General features: G+C 42.3%; 1 protein-coding gene across 2 annotated transcripts in view; it reads right to left on the minus strand.

Annotated features, from left to right (window-relative positions):
- Window positions 1-18033, minus strand: part of LOC133124012 (plakophilin-4-like) — a 131198-nt gene that overhangs the window by 34223 nt on the left and 78942 nt on the right. For both annotated transcript variants that reach the window (XM_061234811.1, XM_061234812.1), the window contains exons 7-10: window positions 15824-16328; window positions 8757-8942; window positions 3418-3616; window positions 409-541 (exon numbers count right to left, since the gene is read on the minus strand). In XM_061234811.1, coding sequence (XP_061090795.1) covers window positions 409-541; window positions 3418-3616; window positions 8757-8942; window positions 15824-16328 — 1023 coding nt within the window. The remainder of the gene's footprint in view (window positions 1-408; window positions 542-3417; window positions 3617-8756; window positions 8943-15823; window positions 16329-18033) is intronic.

An 18033-nucleotide genomic window follows, 5' to 3' on the forward strand; every position in this document is an offset into this window, starting at 1 on the left:
ACATGTGCTCAACATGTGCTCAACATGTGCTCAACATGTGCTTAACATGTGCTCAACATGTGCTTAACATGTGCTTAACATGTGCTCAACATGTGCTCAACATGTGCTCAACATGTGCTCAACATGTGCTCAACATGCGCGTGCAGGTGCGCATGTGCATGCACGTTTGAAAAGAGAAGCTCTCGGTGGCTCGCGTCTGTCCCAGACCTCCTGCGGACAGAAGTGTAGGAATTATTAGGGGAGCCACTTTTCCAGGAGACTGCACTACCAGCAATGCCAGCAGACAGCTCAGCTGGGACACTCCAGCCTGAATAAAAGCAAATGGAGTGAAGAAGATGGGCCGGATCCCACGGAGAGGGTCGTCTCGCGCTTGAAAGGGTGCCTCTCGGTATTCCGGGCAGACGGTACCTCGGCTTTGACTCCATTATCACCGAAGCACAGGTGCTGGAGGTATGCGGCGGCGTTGGCCTGCACGGAGGGAAACTGATGCTGCAGCATGTGAATGACTTCGGGCAAGTCGGGGTCTCGCCAGGCAAATTCTCTGGAAGAAAAAAACAAAAGGACTCCTTTTATATAAACTCACATGGGGGGCAAACTCAGTAAGTCTCACAAAATGAAAATCAGATCCAAGTTAAATGAGAACATACCTTTCCAATTTCAGTGACATTTTTTGAATGTACATGAATTTAAATTCACATACCATTCATTTGGGGTGCTCAGGAATTTGCCTTTATAAAATCTTTAATTAAGTGATACAAAATTTTTTATATTAAATAAAGATGGCTTCATTTTGTGGTGAAATACTTAGGTTCATAAATAACATTTAATTCATGGTCTTAGAAAAGATTTTTTCATTATTTGTTCTTATTTTATACATCTAACTTATTTTTCTATCTCGAACACTGCAAACAAATCTGAATCCGCATTGGAGGGTGACTTTTAGCTCCAGGCATTAAGTGTGCAGATTGTGTAAGTTATAATTTCCTATGGACCAGACTAATGTCACGTCCCTGTCATCCATCTTAATTCTCTCTGAAAGGCTCAGATGAATACCCATAAGCCATTAGGATTATTCTAGACAATTCAGAAAGCAGGTGCTCACATCTTTGCTATCTCATCGAAGCAGCTGCATAATTTAACATATTTTGTGTCATTTAAAAAATAAAAACAAGAAAAATATTTTATTATACAATGGTGCTCTGAAAAAGCATGATGGCACAGGTCACTGGTAATGTTTGGGACACCCTATGAATAATTACCCACTAAGAAATTAGCTGTATAATGCCATTACAGCAATATATAATACATATCTAGACATACCTGTTCACACATACACACTGAATGAGGGATGATCAGCTTTTTAGTGTTCGTTTTTAATGCAAATACAATTTAAGGCATTACAAATGTACAACTGCAAAAAAATGTAGCAGGAGAGAAAGTTAAATATGCATCTGACGCATTAGATGTGATTTAATGATTGTTGCTCTGCTGACCTAGCCAATTATTTAATGCCTGGAGAAAACAAGTATGAATTTCATTAAAGCAATGTGATCTAGAGCTATTTTTTGTGTTGGGAGGATAAATCATCGGTAATTTAGGGTATGGCTGCAATGGAATAATATTTTGACAAGCCGTAGCCTTTTCTAACTTTGGATTCAATAAAGCGTGTAAGGGAGCTGCTGTCTGAACAGTTTTGTCTCCATGTATTGTATTTTCCTTGGGTATGAACCACTGTATGCGAGCTGAAGAGATGTTGTCCTCACGCTGGGACTCAGTTTAACTTTTTGACTTGGAAACAATACAATAGAAACACAGAGATATTGGCATTGGAAATTGAAGTTATGAGGAAATGTTAAATGTTTGAGTCAATGAATACTAAAACCAGCAGGTTTTTACAAGTTGGATTATCAAATCATTGAAAACTGCTAATTGTAAAGCTGAGAGGTCTTGGTAGTGAATCGTGTACCAAGACTTAAAATGTCTCATTTTCAAATCCGAATTGTGAGAGTCTTAATCATCTGTATTTTTTGGAACATAAATACATGTAATACATCTGCCAAAAACATATCTGAAACAAAAACTGATGCTATGAAAAAAATACAAAGATATTGAGCCAAGTTTGCATGACTTCAGTTTAACTGGGTCACAATGCAAAGGCAGTGATATCCTGTTTGAGGCCTTGTTGCTGACCTAGCTACTCAGGTGGCAGGTGGAGCAGGACAAAATCCAATATCTGCTGTTGTTCCAATCTAAATCAGCCCAGAGCGCTTGCAGCCTGCACCAGTGAAACGGGTGTGTGTTTCTCCGTTCCCAAGGTACCGGCACGGCCGGCACAGACTATTTATTGGAAGTCAACGCCGTCTCGCCACTCCCCCGTTGGGAAGACAAGCTTACACTCCCGCCACAAAAGACTGAGCCAGTGTTTGGTGTCCCCCAACATCCCCGTCCCTCAGACACCCACAGCATCTGAGTTAATAGCCTCTAATATGTGCGTCGTGTGGCTCTCAAATTCGGAGCCTGATTTACTGTTGTTAAAAAAGCTGGTTTCGCATTGTTTGGAACATTCAGTGGAAACTAGCAAAATAACGAGATCTTACCGAATACCGAAGGGGGGGCGGTTGGGAAGAGGTGAAACGCTTGAAGCCCCATATTTTGGGATGGCACTTGAAGCCTCACACTTGAGGCAGGAGTGTGGAGTAGGGGCTCGTTGGAGAAGGGCTAATTAATGTTTGTTCTCATAATTACAATTAAAATGCTGTCACACCGACCAGAGGTGATGACAGTAGATGATAGCCGTAGTTGGTTCTGAGAACATTCTCTCGAAGCACTGTTATGCGAAACACAGACGTACAACGTACAAGCATGCTCATATACTGTCCGTCTGCTGCCACCAGCTCTGCAGAGCCCTCTGAAACACGCAGTGCCAGCCAGCTGCTTCTTTTCACAGCACACTGGGGGCGACATAGCTCAGGCAGTAAGAGCAGACGTCTGGCAGTCAGAGGGTTGCCAGTTCGATCCCCCGCCCGGGCTGTGTCGAAGTGTCCCTGAGCAAGACACCGAACCCCCAAATGCTCCTGACAAGCTGGTCGGTGCCTTGCATGGCAGCCAATCGCCGTCGGTGTGTGAGTGTGTGTATGAATGGGTCAATTGTACAGTGCTTTGGATAAAGGCGCTATATAAATGCCAACCATTTACCATTTACACTCATAAGCCATGCACGCACTGAGCCTGACTGAGCCAAACATACATGTGCACAGAGAGCAAGCCACAGAGGGTTGCTCAAGGAATAAACACTGCAATTCCCACCCACTGAATCGCTCTCATACATCCCTTGGGTTAGTTGAAGCCAATTATGCAGGGCCAGACTGGGCCGTGCCCATGTTTTTAAAGAAAGTGACGGTAAAGGTTGTGGCCTACCTAGGATCCTTCTGGATGCTGTCTATGGAAGGTGAACGCGTGGCGGCGTCGTCCGCTGACACAGCCTGTCGGGCGTAATTGGACTCGGTGGGCTCGTACTGGGTCAGACGGTAGGGGTCGGCGTACGTGGCCGTGGAGTTCAGGGCGTAGTTGCTTCTTTGGTATGTCATCGCCCCCCGCAGGCTGGAGGATCCTACACCTAGGGAAAAACAACAAATGCCATTTAATATTAAGAAAACAACAGCCAACACCTCTCCCTGACAACACTCACGCCATTTCAACCAGGGTCCCGGGATTCGAGGAACGCAAGCTAAGAAATGGGAGCAGGGCAGGCTTTAAGCTCCTGGTTATGGCTGGAGACCTGGGGCAATACTTCATGGATGTGAAAGACCCTCATCTGTACCGGTGGCTCCTACAGCAAGCTTGAGAGTTAGGACCAACATGTCTTCCCAAAAGACAAAAGTAACAATGCAGAAAAAAATGCCACGTCACCATCCCTGCATCGTGTTTTTGCCCCTTTCTTCTCAGCTGCTGACCCGGTTTCTTATGCAATGTTAGCTCACTGTTCTGCTACTCAGCACGAGAGATCTCCACTAGGCCTCTCCACTGTTCTTCCCCTCAGGGGACAAAGGCGCCAGTAGCATTCCTGCAGAAGAACTGGCATTCCAAAAATCAAATTTTTCACATGGATGGGCTTTCCCATTTGCGAATTAATAGCTAAAAAACTCATGTTAACTCCATATTATGGGAAATGAGGCTGGACGAACAGGCCACTGACGCTCAGAGAATTTACAGAGAGGTGATAAATAGATTTTGAAACAGGCAGGAGGGTTAGAAATACTGAGCGGTAATGCATTAATTATGTTTCCAAATCATCACATTTTCAGAAGAAGAGAACACAAAAGATAAAATCACAGCTTTCAATTTAATTGTTTTGGGTCCCAACACAAAAACAAATATGGGGTAGTGTCTCATTTTGGCATCTGGGAAAGCCAGGTCTTCATGAACACCAAAATCTGGTGCTATTAAATGCCATCTACAATGATTCACTGCAGTCTATAATGATTCACTGCAAAGCTGCAGAGAGCGGTTTGCAGGCTCAGTGATTGACAGCATATACTGCAGCTCCACCCATTCAAAGCTTCACAATGTTCCACTCCCCCATTGGCTGGAACCATAATATCTTTCCCACCACACAATGATAGTGCTACCAGGTGGGCTATCGGGCGTCTCACACAGCTGAAGAACTCATGTTCTGAGGAGAGAATGTAGTTGTCTGCTCCCTGCTGAACTGACAGCAGGGAACCCAAGCTATTAGACAACCTTCAACTTTCCAGTATTTCATCACTTTAATAAAGCAAACTCAAACCAAAAGCAATGCTAGATTAGCATAAAGTGGATATGACAATACAATATTAATAAAAATGCAATGCTGAGATCCTTACTAAAAAGCGAATTAATCTTTTGAAGTGAAATGTTTGCATTTGCTGAAAGCCTCAAAAGATAGGAAACTGAATTAATCAGCCCTAACACTAACATCAGCCAGCTCTCCATCAAGGTGTATCAGCACAGATCTCTGACAACTGCTACAGCCATGTCTAATGTCTACTGTACACCAAACAACATGTGTTCACCACTGGGCAGATTATTTTAGATTCAAAACTCTCAGAGAATGCATAATGTAAGAGTAGTGTATACTGTACACACTGTAAAGTGTATTGCCAATTTTGAAGCAATATAGTTATTTAGCACTTTTCTAAAGCATGCATTATTTCATGTCCTATTTGGGACCATATATCTTGTATCACTCTTTCAACATTGCTTGTCCATAAAGTGTGTTGGTACGTAGCATACAGTTTAAAAAAAAGTGTGATTGATTGATAGATCCTGCATTAAAGTGGATAGTGTAGAGTATAGAGTGTATATTGCTATGATCTAATTCATATAGGCCTACTGTATTTCATTCTGGATGAAAGTGTAGAAGCAGATACACAGTATATGCTACAGTATATGTTCTGTACTTAAACGGGCCTATGCATAATTTTTCATATTTGTTCAAAAGCAATGGAACAATTAAACAAAGTCATTTGCAAACTACTGTGCATTCAGTGACTCGATAGTGCCACCCACAAATCACTTTGATTCTCACTGTGGGAATAAATGTTATCATGTTGTATGTAATATATCCAATTTATTTTGTATCTGTTGAATTTATCAAAATACTAATATGCTGACATTTTATTGTTATGAAAACAGTTGGGTATAAATGAGAAAGTCTTGTTCTGCACAAAGTAAATATAAACTATGGGGCCGTGGCATGTTCTGTGCAGACACACTTGAGTAGTTGCTGGCATTAAGACTGTCACTGCATTTTTTCCATGTAGCCAGAGCTAATGTTAGCTGGTTTGCCTAAAGAACCCACTTTGTGTTTATGACCAGCCTAATGAACTAACATAGCTGGCAATTTAGCTGTACGCTGGTCTCTTTTTGGTCACCGACATGTTACTGTATCTGACATGTTTTGACAGAAATTGAACACTTGCCACTTTAGACAGTCAGTGAGATTGGCTACTGCTAGCCTACTGTTCGTGTGCTGTATCATGCCATCTAGCTACTACTGGCCCTTGATAACGTTACTGAACATAACAATCTCATGTTCATTTAGAATTTTAGATTAGCCTGATTCATGTTAGAATTGTGTCTCCCCATGTGTCTCTATGGACAATGAATCCGTTTATTTGTCAAAATGTAGAATTTTGACAACCAATATCTGGCATAAACCTCAAGGCAGAAATTTCATTCACAGACATGGTTTCACAGACAAATGTGAACATTCTCTTCTTGTCAAGCATCTGATCTCATTTTGGTGATTAAAGTCTGCCTTCATATTTATGTGTTAATATATTTGGGTATGTAGAAGGTGCTATGGAGTGAATTTAGTACCAACATTATTTAAAGGTATTACAGAACCCCACGTTTTTGTGAATCACAAAACACTATTTCTGCATATTTTATACATCGAAAAAATAGAAATCCTGTTTAGCAGATCTCAAAATACAAACTACAAATCCCAATCTGTGCATCACAAAACTTTTCATATGCATTAGACAAAACTACAACGTTAGCTAGTGATGTGCTTTTAGGCATGAGCTGAGGGAGGTCACTGTGTCTGTGATCTGCTTCACAATTGGTTATGAGGTGCCCTTCCCCAGATTTGCTGTGTGGATCTTCATTTTGATATATGTGCTATATTTTGGGTCAAATACATATTTGTTTTGGATTCAAATACTTTACTGTGCTTAATGCATCTTGGTTGGTGCAATTGAGGCAGCCAAGAGGACCAGAAGGCAGGGTTTGCACTTTTTGAGAGTACTTCATAAGTTCCAATTCCTCAGACAAGCTCAGTAAAGTATAGAAAAGTATTTGAATCCAAAACAATTATGCTCAAAATTCACTAAGGTGCAGTATTTTTTGCAAGCTGGCCACATTTAATGAATACACATTCCATATTTAACTAGTAGATGATGAAGTGTAATCTGGAAAGACTACGAACTGTGGGGCACTTATGCAGGTCCCTCAGCGGTCCCCCTGTGCAATCACACTTTGGCATTCTGTACTTTGTGAACACTCATCTCACTGTAAACCGCCACTTCAACCAACTGGGAAATAAAGGACCAAACACACAGGCAGACTCGTCATTAAGGGCAAACCACCTCCCCTTTACACTGAAGCACTCGTTCACCTATTTAATAACTTCCTGGGAGGTTAATGGTCATGGTTCCTTTTTAAATATATGAATTCCAACAATTAGCATTCAATATAGAGCAAGCAATCTTTTTTTTCCTTTTCCAAGCCCTCCCTAAGTTTATTTTTTATTTTTATTTTTTACAAAACTCATGATTTCCCAGTACAAATCTCACTTTAATATTTATTTATGTGTTATGGCTTTCTGAAAGCAGTTTGATCATATGGAGGGACAATGACAGTTCAAAGATAGGACTGCTATTTTAACTGTACAGGAAGGACATCCTTTAGATTTGATTTTATAATTTACTGCTGCACAACTACTTACAACACATAATGCAATAAGTCGGGTTAATGAACAAGGTCAGCGGAAGGGAGATTACAATTGTTTGAAATATCTTAAGGTAGAGAATTTATATTTAGATATATTTATATATTTCCATAGAAAATAAAGATCTAATGCAATTTGTACACTATTCAGTTTCTGTTCTGCAAGGCTTGAGGCTTGTCACAGTTTCTGCCAAAAAAAACAGAAATGTAATGCATATCTCCTACCCTGCCTCCCTCTTTGAAAAAATACCTGTCTACTCTAGACAGTAATCTGTGAAGGATCATAATTGTTACAAAACAGAATTTTATTCTCATTTCTCAGATTTATTTCCTTTGCTCACAGGGTTCAATGTGTTTGTTTGCCATTGTAAACCCCCTCCACCTATGAGGAAGCATATAAACTGTCAGAAATCTGAAATAATCTACGGGAATATGGTGGGGGGTATTAGAATTTAATTCCACAAAGATTGTTTATATTGCAATTCTATTTTTCTAATGAAGAAGTGTTTCGTAAGTACCTTAAACAGTTAGGCTTTCCTGTCAAACACATTAGGACTGCTTATCACGGAAGCTCAATGCAATTTATTACTGAACTTATCGCTCGTCGCGGATCTCAGAACTGCGGCGTAATCTTTAAGGAGAGACCGACTACGCTGAATGACAGGACAGGGGGGGCCGTGTGGTCCGAATTCTGTTATCTAATTCTTTTTTTCCCATGTCTTCCAGGATTGGTTTTCTTGGCAATGGTAATGGCAATGAAGATAGTTCTATTATAGTGGCTGGGAAGAGTGAGTGTTGATAAATTGCCTAATAAGAATATGGATGGAAGGAGTGGAATTTGTCAGCCAAGAATGAGTGAGTTTGGTTGGCAACATTTTTCCAGAAGTTATGTACAGGAGGACTGTGCCAGGTTGCATGTATATAATCATCAGTCATATTTAGGGAGCATTGAGAACAAGCGTCAGAATCTGTGAAATCAATTTGGTGCATGTTTTTCTGTGTAATGTGTGCTCTGTGTAATGTTTTATATTGGATGAGCTGCAGGTTAGTATTGCAAGTCATAGAGAAAGTGTTTGTACAGATACTGGCCCAGAACCATAGAAGACTGCTATTCTTCATCGCGGTTATCTTTCAAACAACAAACGCAAAAGTGACTGTTCTTCCTTTGGCAGAGCAGCGGCTAGCTGAAGCACGGCCAATGGGAAAGTAAGTATTAGAAAAGTATGCCTTCACACGGTTGGCTGTCAGAGAAATGGGAGAGGTACCTGAGATGGCCCTGTAGAGGGTGCCCGGGGCTCCGTGGTCCAGGTCCGAGGCCCTGTGGTTGGGGCTGTGGTACAGGGGACCCTGGAAGGTCTCCTCCTTGTAAAGTTGGTGGTGGTCAGGAGACATGGCCATCCGCCCGTCCTGTCCCAGCTGGCTGTGCTGGCTGGCGTAAGAGTGTCGAAGATCTGAGGACACAGACCCAAAACCCCAGAGTAAGAGCCAGCTCTTCTCACAGGTCCGCCTCCACAAACTTGGGACACGTTCTCAGATTTGTTTTCATGACTCTGTGGGCGGCCAACAGCTCTTTTCAAGTAGTTGTACCTAAATGAGCATTTTCGCTTGAATAATAATCCATTAAGAGGGGAAAACTGCAACCGCGGTTTTTGCCAACACAATCCCCCCGCACCCTCCACCATTACACAAATGCACACAGCAGATGAGGGGGCTAGCAGGACCGTGAGCACTGCTATGAGTAAGAGGCAGGGTCTGTTAAATTCGGGAAGCAGAATGTGCCACAGTGAGAGTCAGGATGCGTGTCTGAGCCAGACCAAAGCAGCACGTCTTCCACGTGGGCTCGTACCAGCGAGAAACCGAATGATGTCATGTCTGCAAAATATCTCTGGATTAGACAAATGAATAACCAAACATACTTGTGTAACTCCAGGAAAGATGCCAAGTTGTGAGGGGGGGATTACTGAGCTTAAATTTAGCCCTTGAACCAATGATCAGTTCTTCATCTGATGTTTCTCATACAGATAGAGATTAAACTAATTAAGATTCAAATAGATATTCAGTGAAACTGAAGGGTCAAATAAAAGAGGAAATGACAACATTAAAACAAGATAAAATATATATATATACCAATTAAAAGTTTTGAATCAGTGAGAAAATGTTTTGGAAAGAAATTGACACAGGTAGTCACCAAAGTAGCATTAAACTGATAGAAAATACAGTCAAGACATTGATAATGTGACAAATTGCTAATACTGTTAGAAATAACTGTTTTTTGATTCAATCTTTACATATGATTGCAAAGACCCATTTTCAGTGGCTATTACTCCAGCAGCAAGTACTAACACACTGTTACCTAATCCTTAAGGTCTGTTCCAAAATGTCAAATTTACCTTTTTCTGTTTACTGCTGCAAATCATCCCTCAACTATTCAACTTTCAGGATAATACCACCTTTTGAATGTTTACGCCATGTGTATGGTGTAATTTAGTGTAAATTACTGTAATTATTTACCATTTCGTTGGAGTCGATTTTCTCAAAACCTGATTTTGGACAATATTACAGGACTCATTTTTCTCAGTGAATAGTCATCCTATCACCATGAAACTTTGCAAATATCCAGAAGAATGCACAAAAATGAAAATGAAATGGAACATCTCTGCTAAGGTATATTCCCCACAATGTTGGTGTTTTCCGTTAAACCCGGACTCACTAACAGTTACTGTCTATAGACACCCAATGAATCAAGGCAGCAGATATTACAATTAGCCCATAGTAATGCTCACATTATGCCTGCTGTATACACATAGGCCAAATGGGAATAACATTAGTGTAGGCTCACATTCCTATAATAGCCACATCTGTCTCACAGTGTCTGCTGCGAGGCCTACGCACATTTCAGCATTGACAGGGGAGCCCATGGCCAACTTTCAAACCAATAAAATCACATTCTCTTACAGTTTCCTACCAACTGTTGCCGTGCATCCTGTGAGGGTGATGGGTGAATACTTTTGTTTATTTTTCCATTTGGGGCATGTGCTCATCTGTCTCACTTAATGAAACGCCGTTGACATCCAGACTTTCTATATATCCCTGTATACAGCTCGTCTATCCTCCACGGGGTGTGTCATGGCATGTGACTCCCACCTTGATTTGATGTTACACAAGGGCGTGGAATGATGGAAGTAGAGGGCTTAATTACAGGAGTTGACAAACAAGCAGAACTGTGTATGCCGTTTGAATCTGATTTATTCCAGCGGTTGGTTTATTGCCTCTTCATGTAAGCCCGGTGAAGCAGAGTGGTTTCTCATTTTATGCATGTGCATCAAATGAGGTGAAATAAAGATGAACTCTTGGGGATCCACGCCTTCTCATCTACGAAGAAGTGGCTTAATGCAAATCCTCATCACCATGGAGACATGGCTAAAGGCGCAGTTTACACTCCGGCGTCCGCAAACGTAACTACTGCTAAACCGCGTTAAAACAAAAAAATGAGTCTACTTTTTTTTAAGATTCGGATTTCTTTATGCCATTTATGTAATACATTAACAACAAAAGTACTGTGCATGCACATCTGTGCATGTCCTTGTAAGCATATACCTGAACAATCCTGTGTTCACAAAAGGATGGTTAAACTGTGATGGTTAAACACAGTTTAAAAAGTTTAAAAATATGTTCCGATAACTGTTTGCGCGTGCCAGTGTCAACGGTGGCTGAAAAGCCCCACAGGGGCAGCACCAAACTGGCCTTGTGTTGCCCAAGGGATATACTGGAGGGATTCAGTCAGCAGGGAAAACCGTATTCATGCTCGAGAGACCCCTGTTGGCTGTCTGGGTGCCCGTGGCTTGCGGTCTGCACACATGTATAATTGGGTCTCCTCCACCCGTTTGCGATAACTGCGAATTGTCTTCACTCGGTAGCAGGAGGCATACATGAGCATGTCTATACACAGTTTGCGAATTTGACAATAAAAATCGGGTGACAAATTGTAAAGACATAAAAGCACATTTAGATTATCGACAGGTTTATAAAATGTCACAGGGAAGTGTTGAAGCTTGTGTTCAAATCCGACACACTTGGTTTTACTATTTACTTTAAATCTTTGAAGCTAAAGAAGAGTTTATGGGAATGTTTTTGTATTCAAATAAGTGTTTGATGTTGCCATGATTTGAGTACAGAAAGAGATGGATAATGGTTGTATGACAGCTTTTGAGGTGAAGAAAATTTTTGTTTAACTACAGCAATATTTAATTTCATGAGCTTTCTTTTAGTAATGTCATGAACTACGTGTTGAAGATTGAATTATTTACTTTTGGAACATATTTGGTTTCTAATGTTTGTTAATTTGTTTTTGTAAGGAAGGTTGGGGACTCCATGTTAAGACAGTGTTAAGACTCCGTTGTTCAACTGAAATTGCAGAATGCTCATGAACATTCTAATGTAGCCCGACATTGACCATGGTCGTTGTTTAATTAAAAATATATAGTTTAAATTAAACGCGACCAGCAATGACAAAGTATGAACCAGCCTTTATAGTAATGACAGTGTGTAACTTTAAGGGTCCATTTGTCTGCCATACAATAGACAAGCGAAATGTCTGGCTCACTAGTTCAGTTAGTGTCTCCAATACATAACACTGCAGTCCATCATCCACAAGGTGCCTGGCAGTATACTGTGAAGGAAATATTGCTCCCAATGCTTAGCAGTTTGAGCCATTCCAGGTCTGACTATTCAGTTTGTGCACTGTTTGGATTATACCTGTGGGTGGTAAAATGTGCTTCTATAATGTGGAATGGGTGACACCTAAGCACTGACAATGAGTGCCATTTTTATACAATTTGTTTCCATTTTCACAATTTAAGTTTTATATGTACAGGGAAGGACTGGAAGGGACTAAAGCTCAAGAGATGAGTAACAAGGAAAGTACAGGCATGTAGAGCTCTACAGATGCAAAATAGCTACTTTGCTAACTCTGGGGCCACTACTACTGTTGTGTATAAAATATATAATAAACTAATCCTAAACTAAGATGACAAGTAATTATACACAGCCTTCTAAAAATGACATCAAAGTACACTAGATTATTAGATTGGGTTTACAGTGGAAAGCAGTGTTTTCTTCCAATTAATTAGCATAACTAAACTAGGATTCCACGATGGGTAATGAACCACACATTTTTATAGTTCAGTAGCTATAGCTGCTGCTTAGCAGCAGAATAAAATTGATGTTGTTTCAAACATTTCCAATACAGAAACCATTCCTTAGCATTTTCTAATATCTGTATCATGAGAGATCACACAAACAAATCACGAATCCCCCAACAGCGGAGAATGCAATAGGAGAAAATGGAGACAAGGGACAGTCACTGAGACTTTGTTTGGCTATTTGTCTATCCACATGCAGCTGGGAGAAAATGCACAAATGAAGTTTACTTTACATTTCTATATCTTCCCACACTGCAGCTCAATTATCGTTAGCGAGCGGCAATCCCACGGGAATAGTGACAGATTGACAATATGGTACGCATCAGTGCCAGGGGGAGGTATCGTCCATCAGGCAGCTGAGTGTATGGCACACACACACGCACGCACACACGCACACGTGCACGCACGCACACACACGCACATGCACACGCGCAAGCACGCACGCACACGCGTACGCACGCATGCACAGTGTCAGTTCCAGCGCAGCACACACTCTGCAATTGGTTGTAAGGGTTAATGAGGGCATATATTTGCATATGGTAATGAGGACAAACAAGTTTTTTTCAGGAAGAAAGAGTGGCATATTGCGGAGCCATCTGATCGTTTGAACCATCCTGTATCAGTAAATCATTTGTTGACAGAGTGGGCTTAATGTACCAGGGCCATTAGGATGAGCACATTACAAATGCAGCATTTCAACAAGCCGTTGATGGATTTATTCCCTTAAATGAAGGCATTTAAGGCAAGAGTATGTGCTTACACAGGGAAAGCACAGAGCACAAAAACTAACCATGACCGAATGAAAATGAATAATGGTCACAGGTAGAAGGTTAAATGCTAATGACAGGTTAAATTTGAAGGTAAAATGGACTTAATGAATCTCATGCCACCTCTGTTCCCAGCACTATGAACCCAGACATGCATCCCACTCCCATCCAGGCAGAAGGTCAGAGTAATCATCGATGACTGCAGGGACAGTGTCGGTAAGACGAGTGCAGGACCTCTGATAATGAGGAACACTGGTAGGGTGGAGGGCTAAGCAACAGGAGGCGGTTACGCACACACACACACACGCACACGCACACGCACACAAATACTGTACATGCACAGGTCCACTCATGCATGCATGCATACACACCCACAAATATGAATACATGCCGGTGTAGTCATGCATGTAAGCACACACACACACACACACACACACACACACACAGGCATTACACAGATATACAGTATCTCATGTGCAAATTCAGACACGTGTTCTACAGAGCACACAAACAGATGGAGTGAATGGGGGGGAGGGGGCAAAGGGAATCTCACCTTTTACGTCTTCTAAAAGATCATCTTCCACGAGAAGCAAAAAAGAAAACCAGAAACGGCAAACAATGAAGCCCTCCGAGGGAAGCACTTACAATGACACCATGCTCACCCCTCCCCCCAAATTATCACAAGACCTTTTCAGAAGGATGGGCTGAGTTTTCCTCCTGTGCCTTTGGAGTTCCACTTTGGGGGAGAGCTAATAGCCATTGCTAATTGAAGAACATAGTGAATAATATTTCTAATAAATACAGGACGAAAGAGCAAAGTACTCTATTGAGGTAACATTGACTAAATTTCACGTTCCATTTGCAGTGACGTCCGCCATCTGCAGAGTGATTATTTTCCATTTATATTTCCCCCATATCAGCCCTTTTCATATTTTATTGTGCCAGATACATCAAAGTAGAAAATGATTTTTTTCTTCAGCTGCCGGGACTGGGAAAAAGGAAAGAAATGGACGCAGGCTAACCCATTACTCTTATTATTACAAAGATAAATTGCCAGCCTACGACTCTAGAAAATGTTGTTTTCAAGTCTTGCAAAAATATACGCGCGTTTCATGTATGGAAATAGCACACTAGACAAAAGCACACTAGTAAATAAACCTCTTTTCTATTCCTGCTACAATCAATCACTGCATAAGCATACCTAGAATGCCCAGGTTTAAGGAGTAAAGACAATACAAAGCTATTATCATATTCAGTGCAACACCTGCATCAGAAATTAATTTTACACAGTGTTGTTAAGGGTGAGATGTGGGGAGGCAAACCTAAAACCTGCAGTGGAGGAAAGTTCTTTCCCTGAGCCCTGACTGGAAGTTGGTGACAGTTGGCATTCCTGCATTTCTCCCCTTATGCAAGACCACATGCAATTGAGCTATTTGGGAGATGCCGTTAACCGAAGCGACTTACAACGTACAGCACGACAAGCAAACACAACTAAAGCTGGAGACAGGCACAGCTACAATCAAATCAGTGCCACTGTGAAGGTGCATGCCCCAATCCACAAGGCCCAAATCCAGCATGTGTCAAAATGGATCATGTTCAAGGTGAATTTCAACATAAAATCTTGTTTATTTGGGAACTACTAATACAACACACAGAAACTATTGCCAAACGCACACACACACACACACACACATGTAAGGTGAAAAAGCAAATGGGTATTAAAGCGCCTTCTTTCGTAGAAGACCAGACGTGCATTTCAAATGGAAAATGTTAGCTAACAAACTTTTTCTGTTTGCCACAAACATTAGCTAACAGTTTGAAAAGGTAATGTGCAGCAAACAAAATGGCTGCTAATTGGGAAAACACTGAGAACAAAATTTGACAATTGCCTGTTATGGTAAATGGTTGGCATTTATATAGCGCCTTTATCCAAAGCGCTATACAATTGATGCTTCTCATTCACCCATTCATACACACAATCACACACCGACGGCGATTGGCTGCCATGCAAGGCGCCGACCAGCTCGTCAGGAGCATTTGAGGGTTAGGTGTCTTGCTCAGGGACATTCGACACAGCCCAGGCGGGGGATCGAACCGGCAACCCTCCGACTGCCAGACGACTGCTCTTACTGCCTGAGCCATGTCGCCACATGTTATAATACACTTTAATCAATGTAATATTTGTTCTTACCTTTAAAAATAAATCACAGGCAAGCAATGAATCAGCTAGCTGGCATTGTTAGGCTCAAGTTGCATCCATTTGTATTAAAAAGGCGTTGGTGGCAGGCTAAATGGGACATTCGCCATTGTCGTCATGAACGCACATCAGCTAAAGCCAACAGCACGCGGCTGGGGGCCACCAACCTGCGAGGCTGTCGGGGCACGGCTGCACCATCCTCTCGTAGACGTCGTAGGCCTGTGGGCTGTAGGGGTCCATGTCCAGGTGCAGGGACCGCGGCAGGGTGGAGCCGTAGTGCTGGGGCACGGCCGTCATGCCCGAACGCACCGGGGAGGACGGGGCCTGCTGGGGGCCCTCGCCCGAGGGGAGCGGGGACCCCGCGCGCCCAGAGGCCTGGTACGGGCCGCTCCCGGAGCGTGAGCCGGAGGACCCCACTCGACGGAGCGGGGTGGGGGAGCCCGACCTCTGCCCGTGGTACGGAGAGCCGGGGCGCTGGGAGGAGGGCAGTGTGGTGGCGGAGAAGACGCTGGAGAGCGGTTTGGGCTCGGTGACGACCGGCGAGCCGTATGCACGCAGGGAGCCGCGCGAGGGAGAGGCCGAGCCGCCGCTGTAGCCGGGAGACTGTGTGCGCGAAGGCACCGAGCTCACCCTCCGCACTACCCGGCCCGACGCTGCGGAGCTCGCCGGAACCTGGGACAGACGGAAAAACACTGAGTCACTCTAGAGGTTCAGGGCCAAAGCCAGGAAATGGCTTCATTCTATGGTTTTAACATTATGGAAGTCATAGCCTAACACTGGGCTCATTGCAATCCCTTATATTTCCTTATCCGTGCTTCTTTTTCTACTTCTAGCTGCACCCATTCGGAGAGGCTAGAAAAAGAGGCTAGAAAAAGAAGTGAAGATTGGGAAATTGTGAATTCAGGCAAATGGAATGCTCCTTCAAATGTCCATTGGGACCCTCGTCAGTTATAGACGTGGCAGATGAGGAGATGTGGATCGACAGGTCCATCATTTTTCTCAAGTTGCAAGATTGGGAGTTCCTAACTACTACTTCTAGCTCCTAGAAGGAACATTTAATGGGTTGGAATGTCTTCAAAGCTGGCGGACCTCAAATCCCGGGTCAGGAGTAAGGAAAAATAATGGAATGAGACCAATGACAATCTTATATATTTCTGCTAAAACATGGAGAAAGCGCAGTTCAGAGAAATAGCCTTTCCAACTTCAGGGATGTAACCCTCATTTACATCAAAGCTCAATTTCATCACGTCGTCTCTGTGAAGACGGCTCTAAGGTGAAGGTGGCTATTCAAACCAGCAATTTAAACAAATTGGTCGAACAGCGAGAGGATAACTGTGTCAAATACAGTAGCTTACTTCTGCAAAGAACCCTCTGAGCAATGTCACCACAAACAGTGGGCTCCAGAATTATTGGCACCCTTGATAAATATGCACAAAAACAAAAAAATAAATGCAGTTCCTGGCATACGCTTAGTTTTCCAACATGTGTAAAGTGCGCTTGATTAATGATGCAATTGAATGAAATAAAAACAAAACCTTACATTTTTAAAATAAAAAATGTTCCCCAAAAAACAGGTTACACAATTATTGGCACCCTTGGTTTAATACTTTGTGCAAACACTCCTGGCAAAGATCTTTTCCTATTATTTGTAATAAGCACTCATTTGGTGGTATTTTTGGTCATTCCTCCATTCAGACCTCATCATTGATCAGAATCATTGATATCCTTGGAATGCCCCCTCTTCAGTTCAGGCCACATGTTTTTCATGGGATTTAAGTCTGGAGACTGAGATGGCCATTGCAGAACGTTTGTTGTTTTTGCTCAACCATTTCTGTGTGGATTCTGATGTTTGCTTGGAGTCATTGTCCTGCTGGACAACCTGCCTTCCACCAAGACTGAGCTTTCTGGCAGAGGCAACCAGATTTTCTGCCAAGATTTCCTGGTACTTTCTTGAATTCATTGTGCCATTAATCTTAAATTGTGCCCCTGACAGCAAAACATCTCTGACCCACCACTATATCTCCCAGAAGGTACGTCTCCTTGTATGCATTCCATTTTGGCATGAAATATGTTGATGGTGAGTATGGCCAAATATTTCATTTTGGTCTCATCTGACCATAGCACACTTTTCCAGTCATAATTCCAATGAGGTTTGGCAATTTCAAGATGCTTGGTTTTGTTTATTAAGCTCAGTAAGGTGCCATTTTATGTTTTTATTTCGACTTGGTGACCCCAATGAACAACCAATCTGTGCAATTCTTAAACTGTGATCCTTGGGTTACGTATGGCCTCAATCACCATCTTCCTTGCCATCCGTGGGGATAATGTTCACTTGCATCCTCTTCCTGGTAAGTTTGCAACCATTCCATGTCTTTAT

Source organism: Conger conger, chromosome 3, assembly GCF_963514075.1.
Source record: "Conger conger chromosome 3, fConCon1.1, whole genome shotgun sequence".
Lineage (NCBI taxonomy): Eukaryota > Metazoa > Chordata > Actinopteri > Anguilliformes > Congridae > Conger > Conger conger.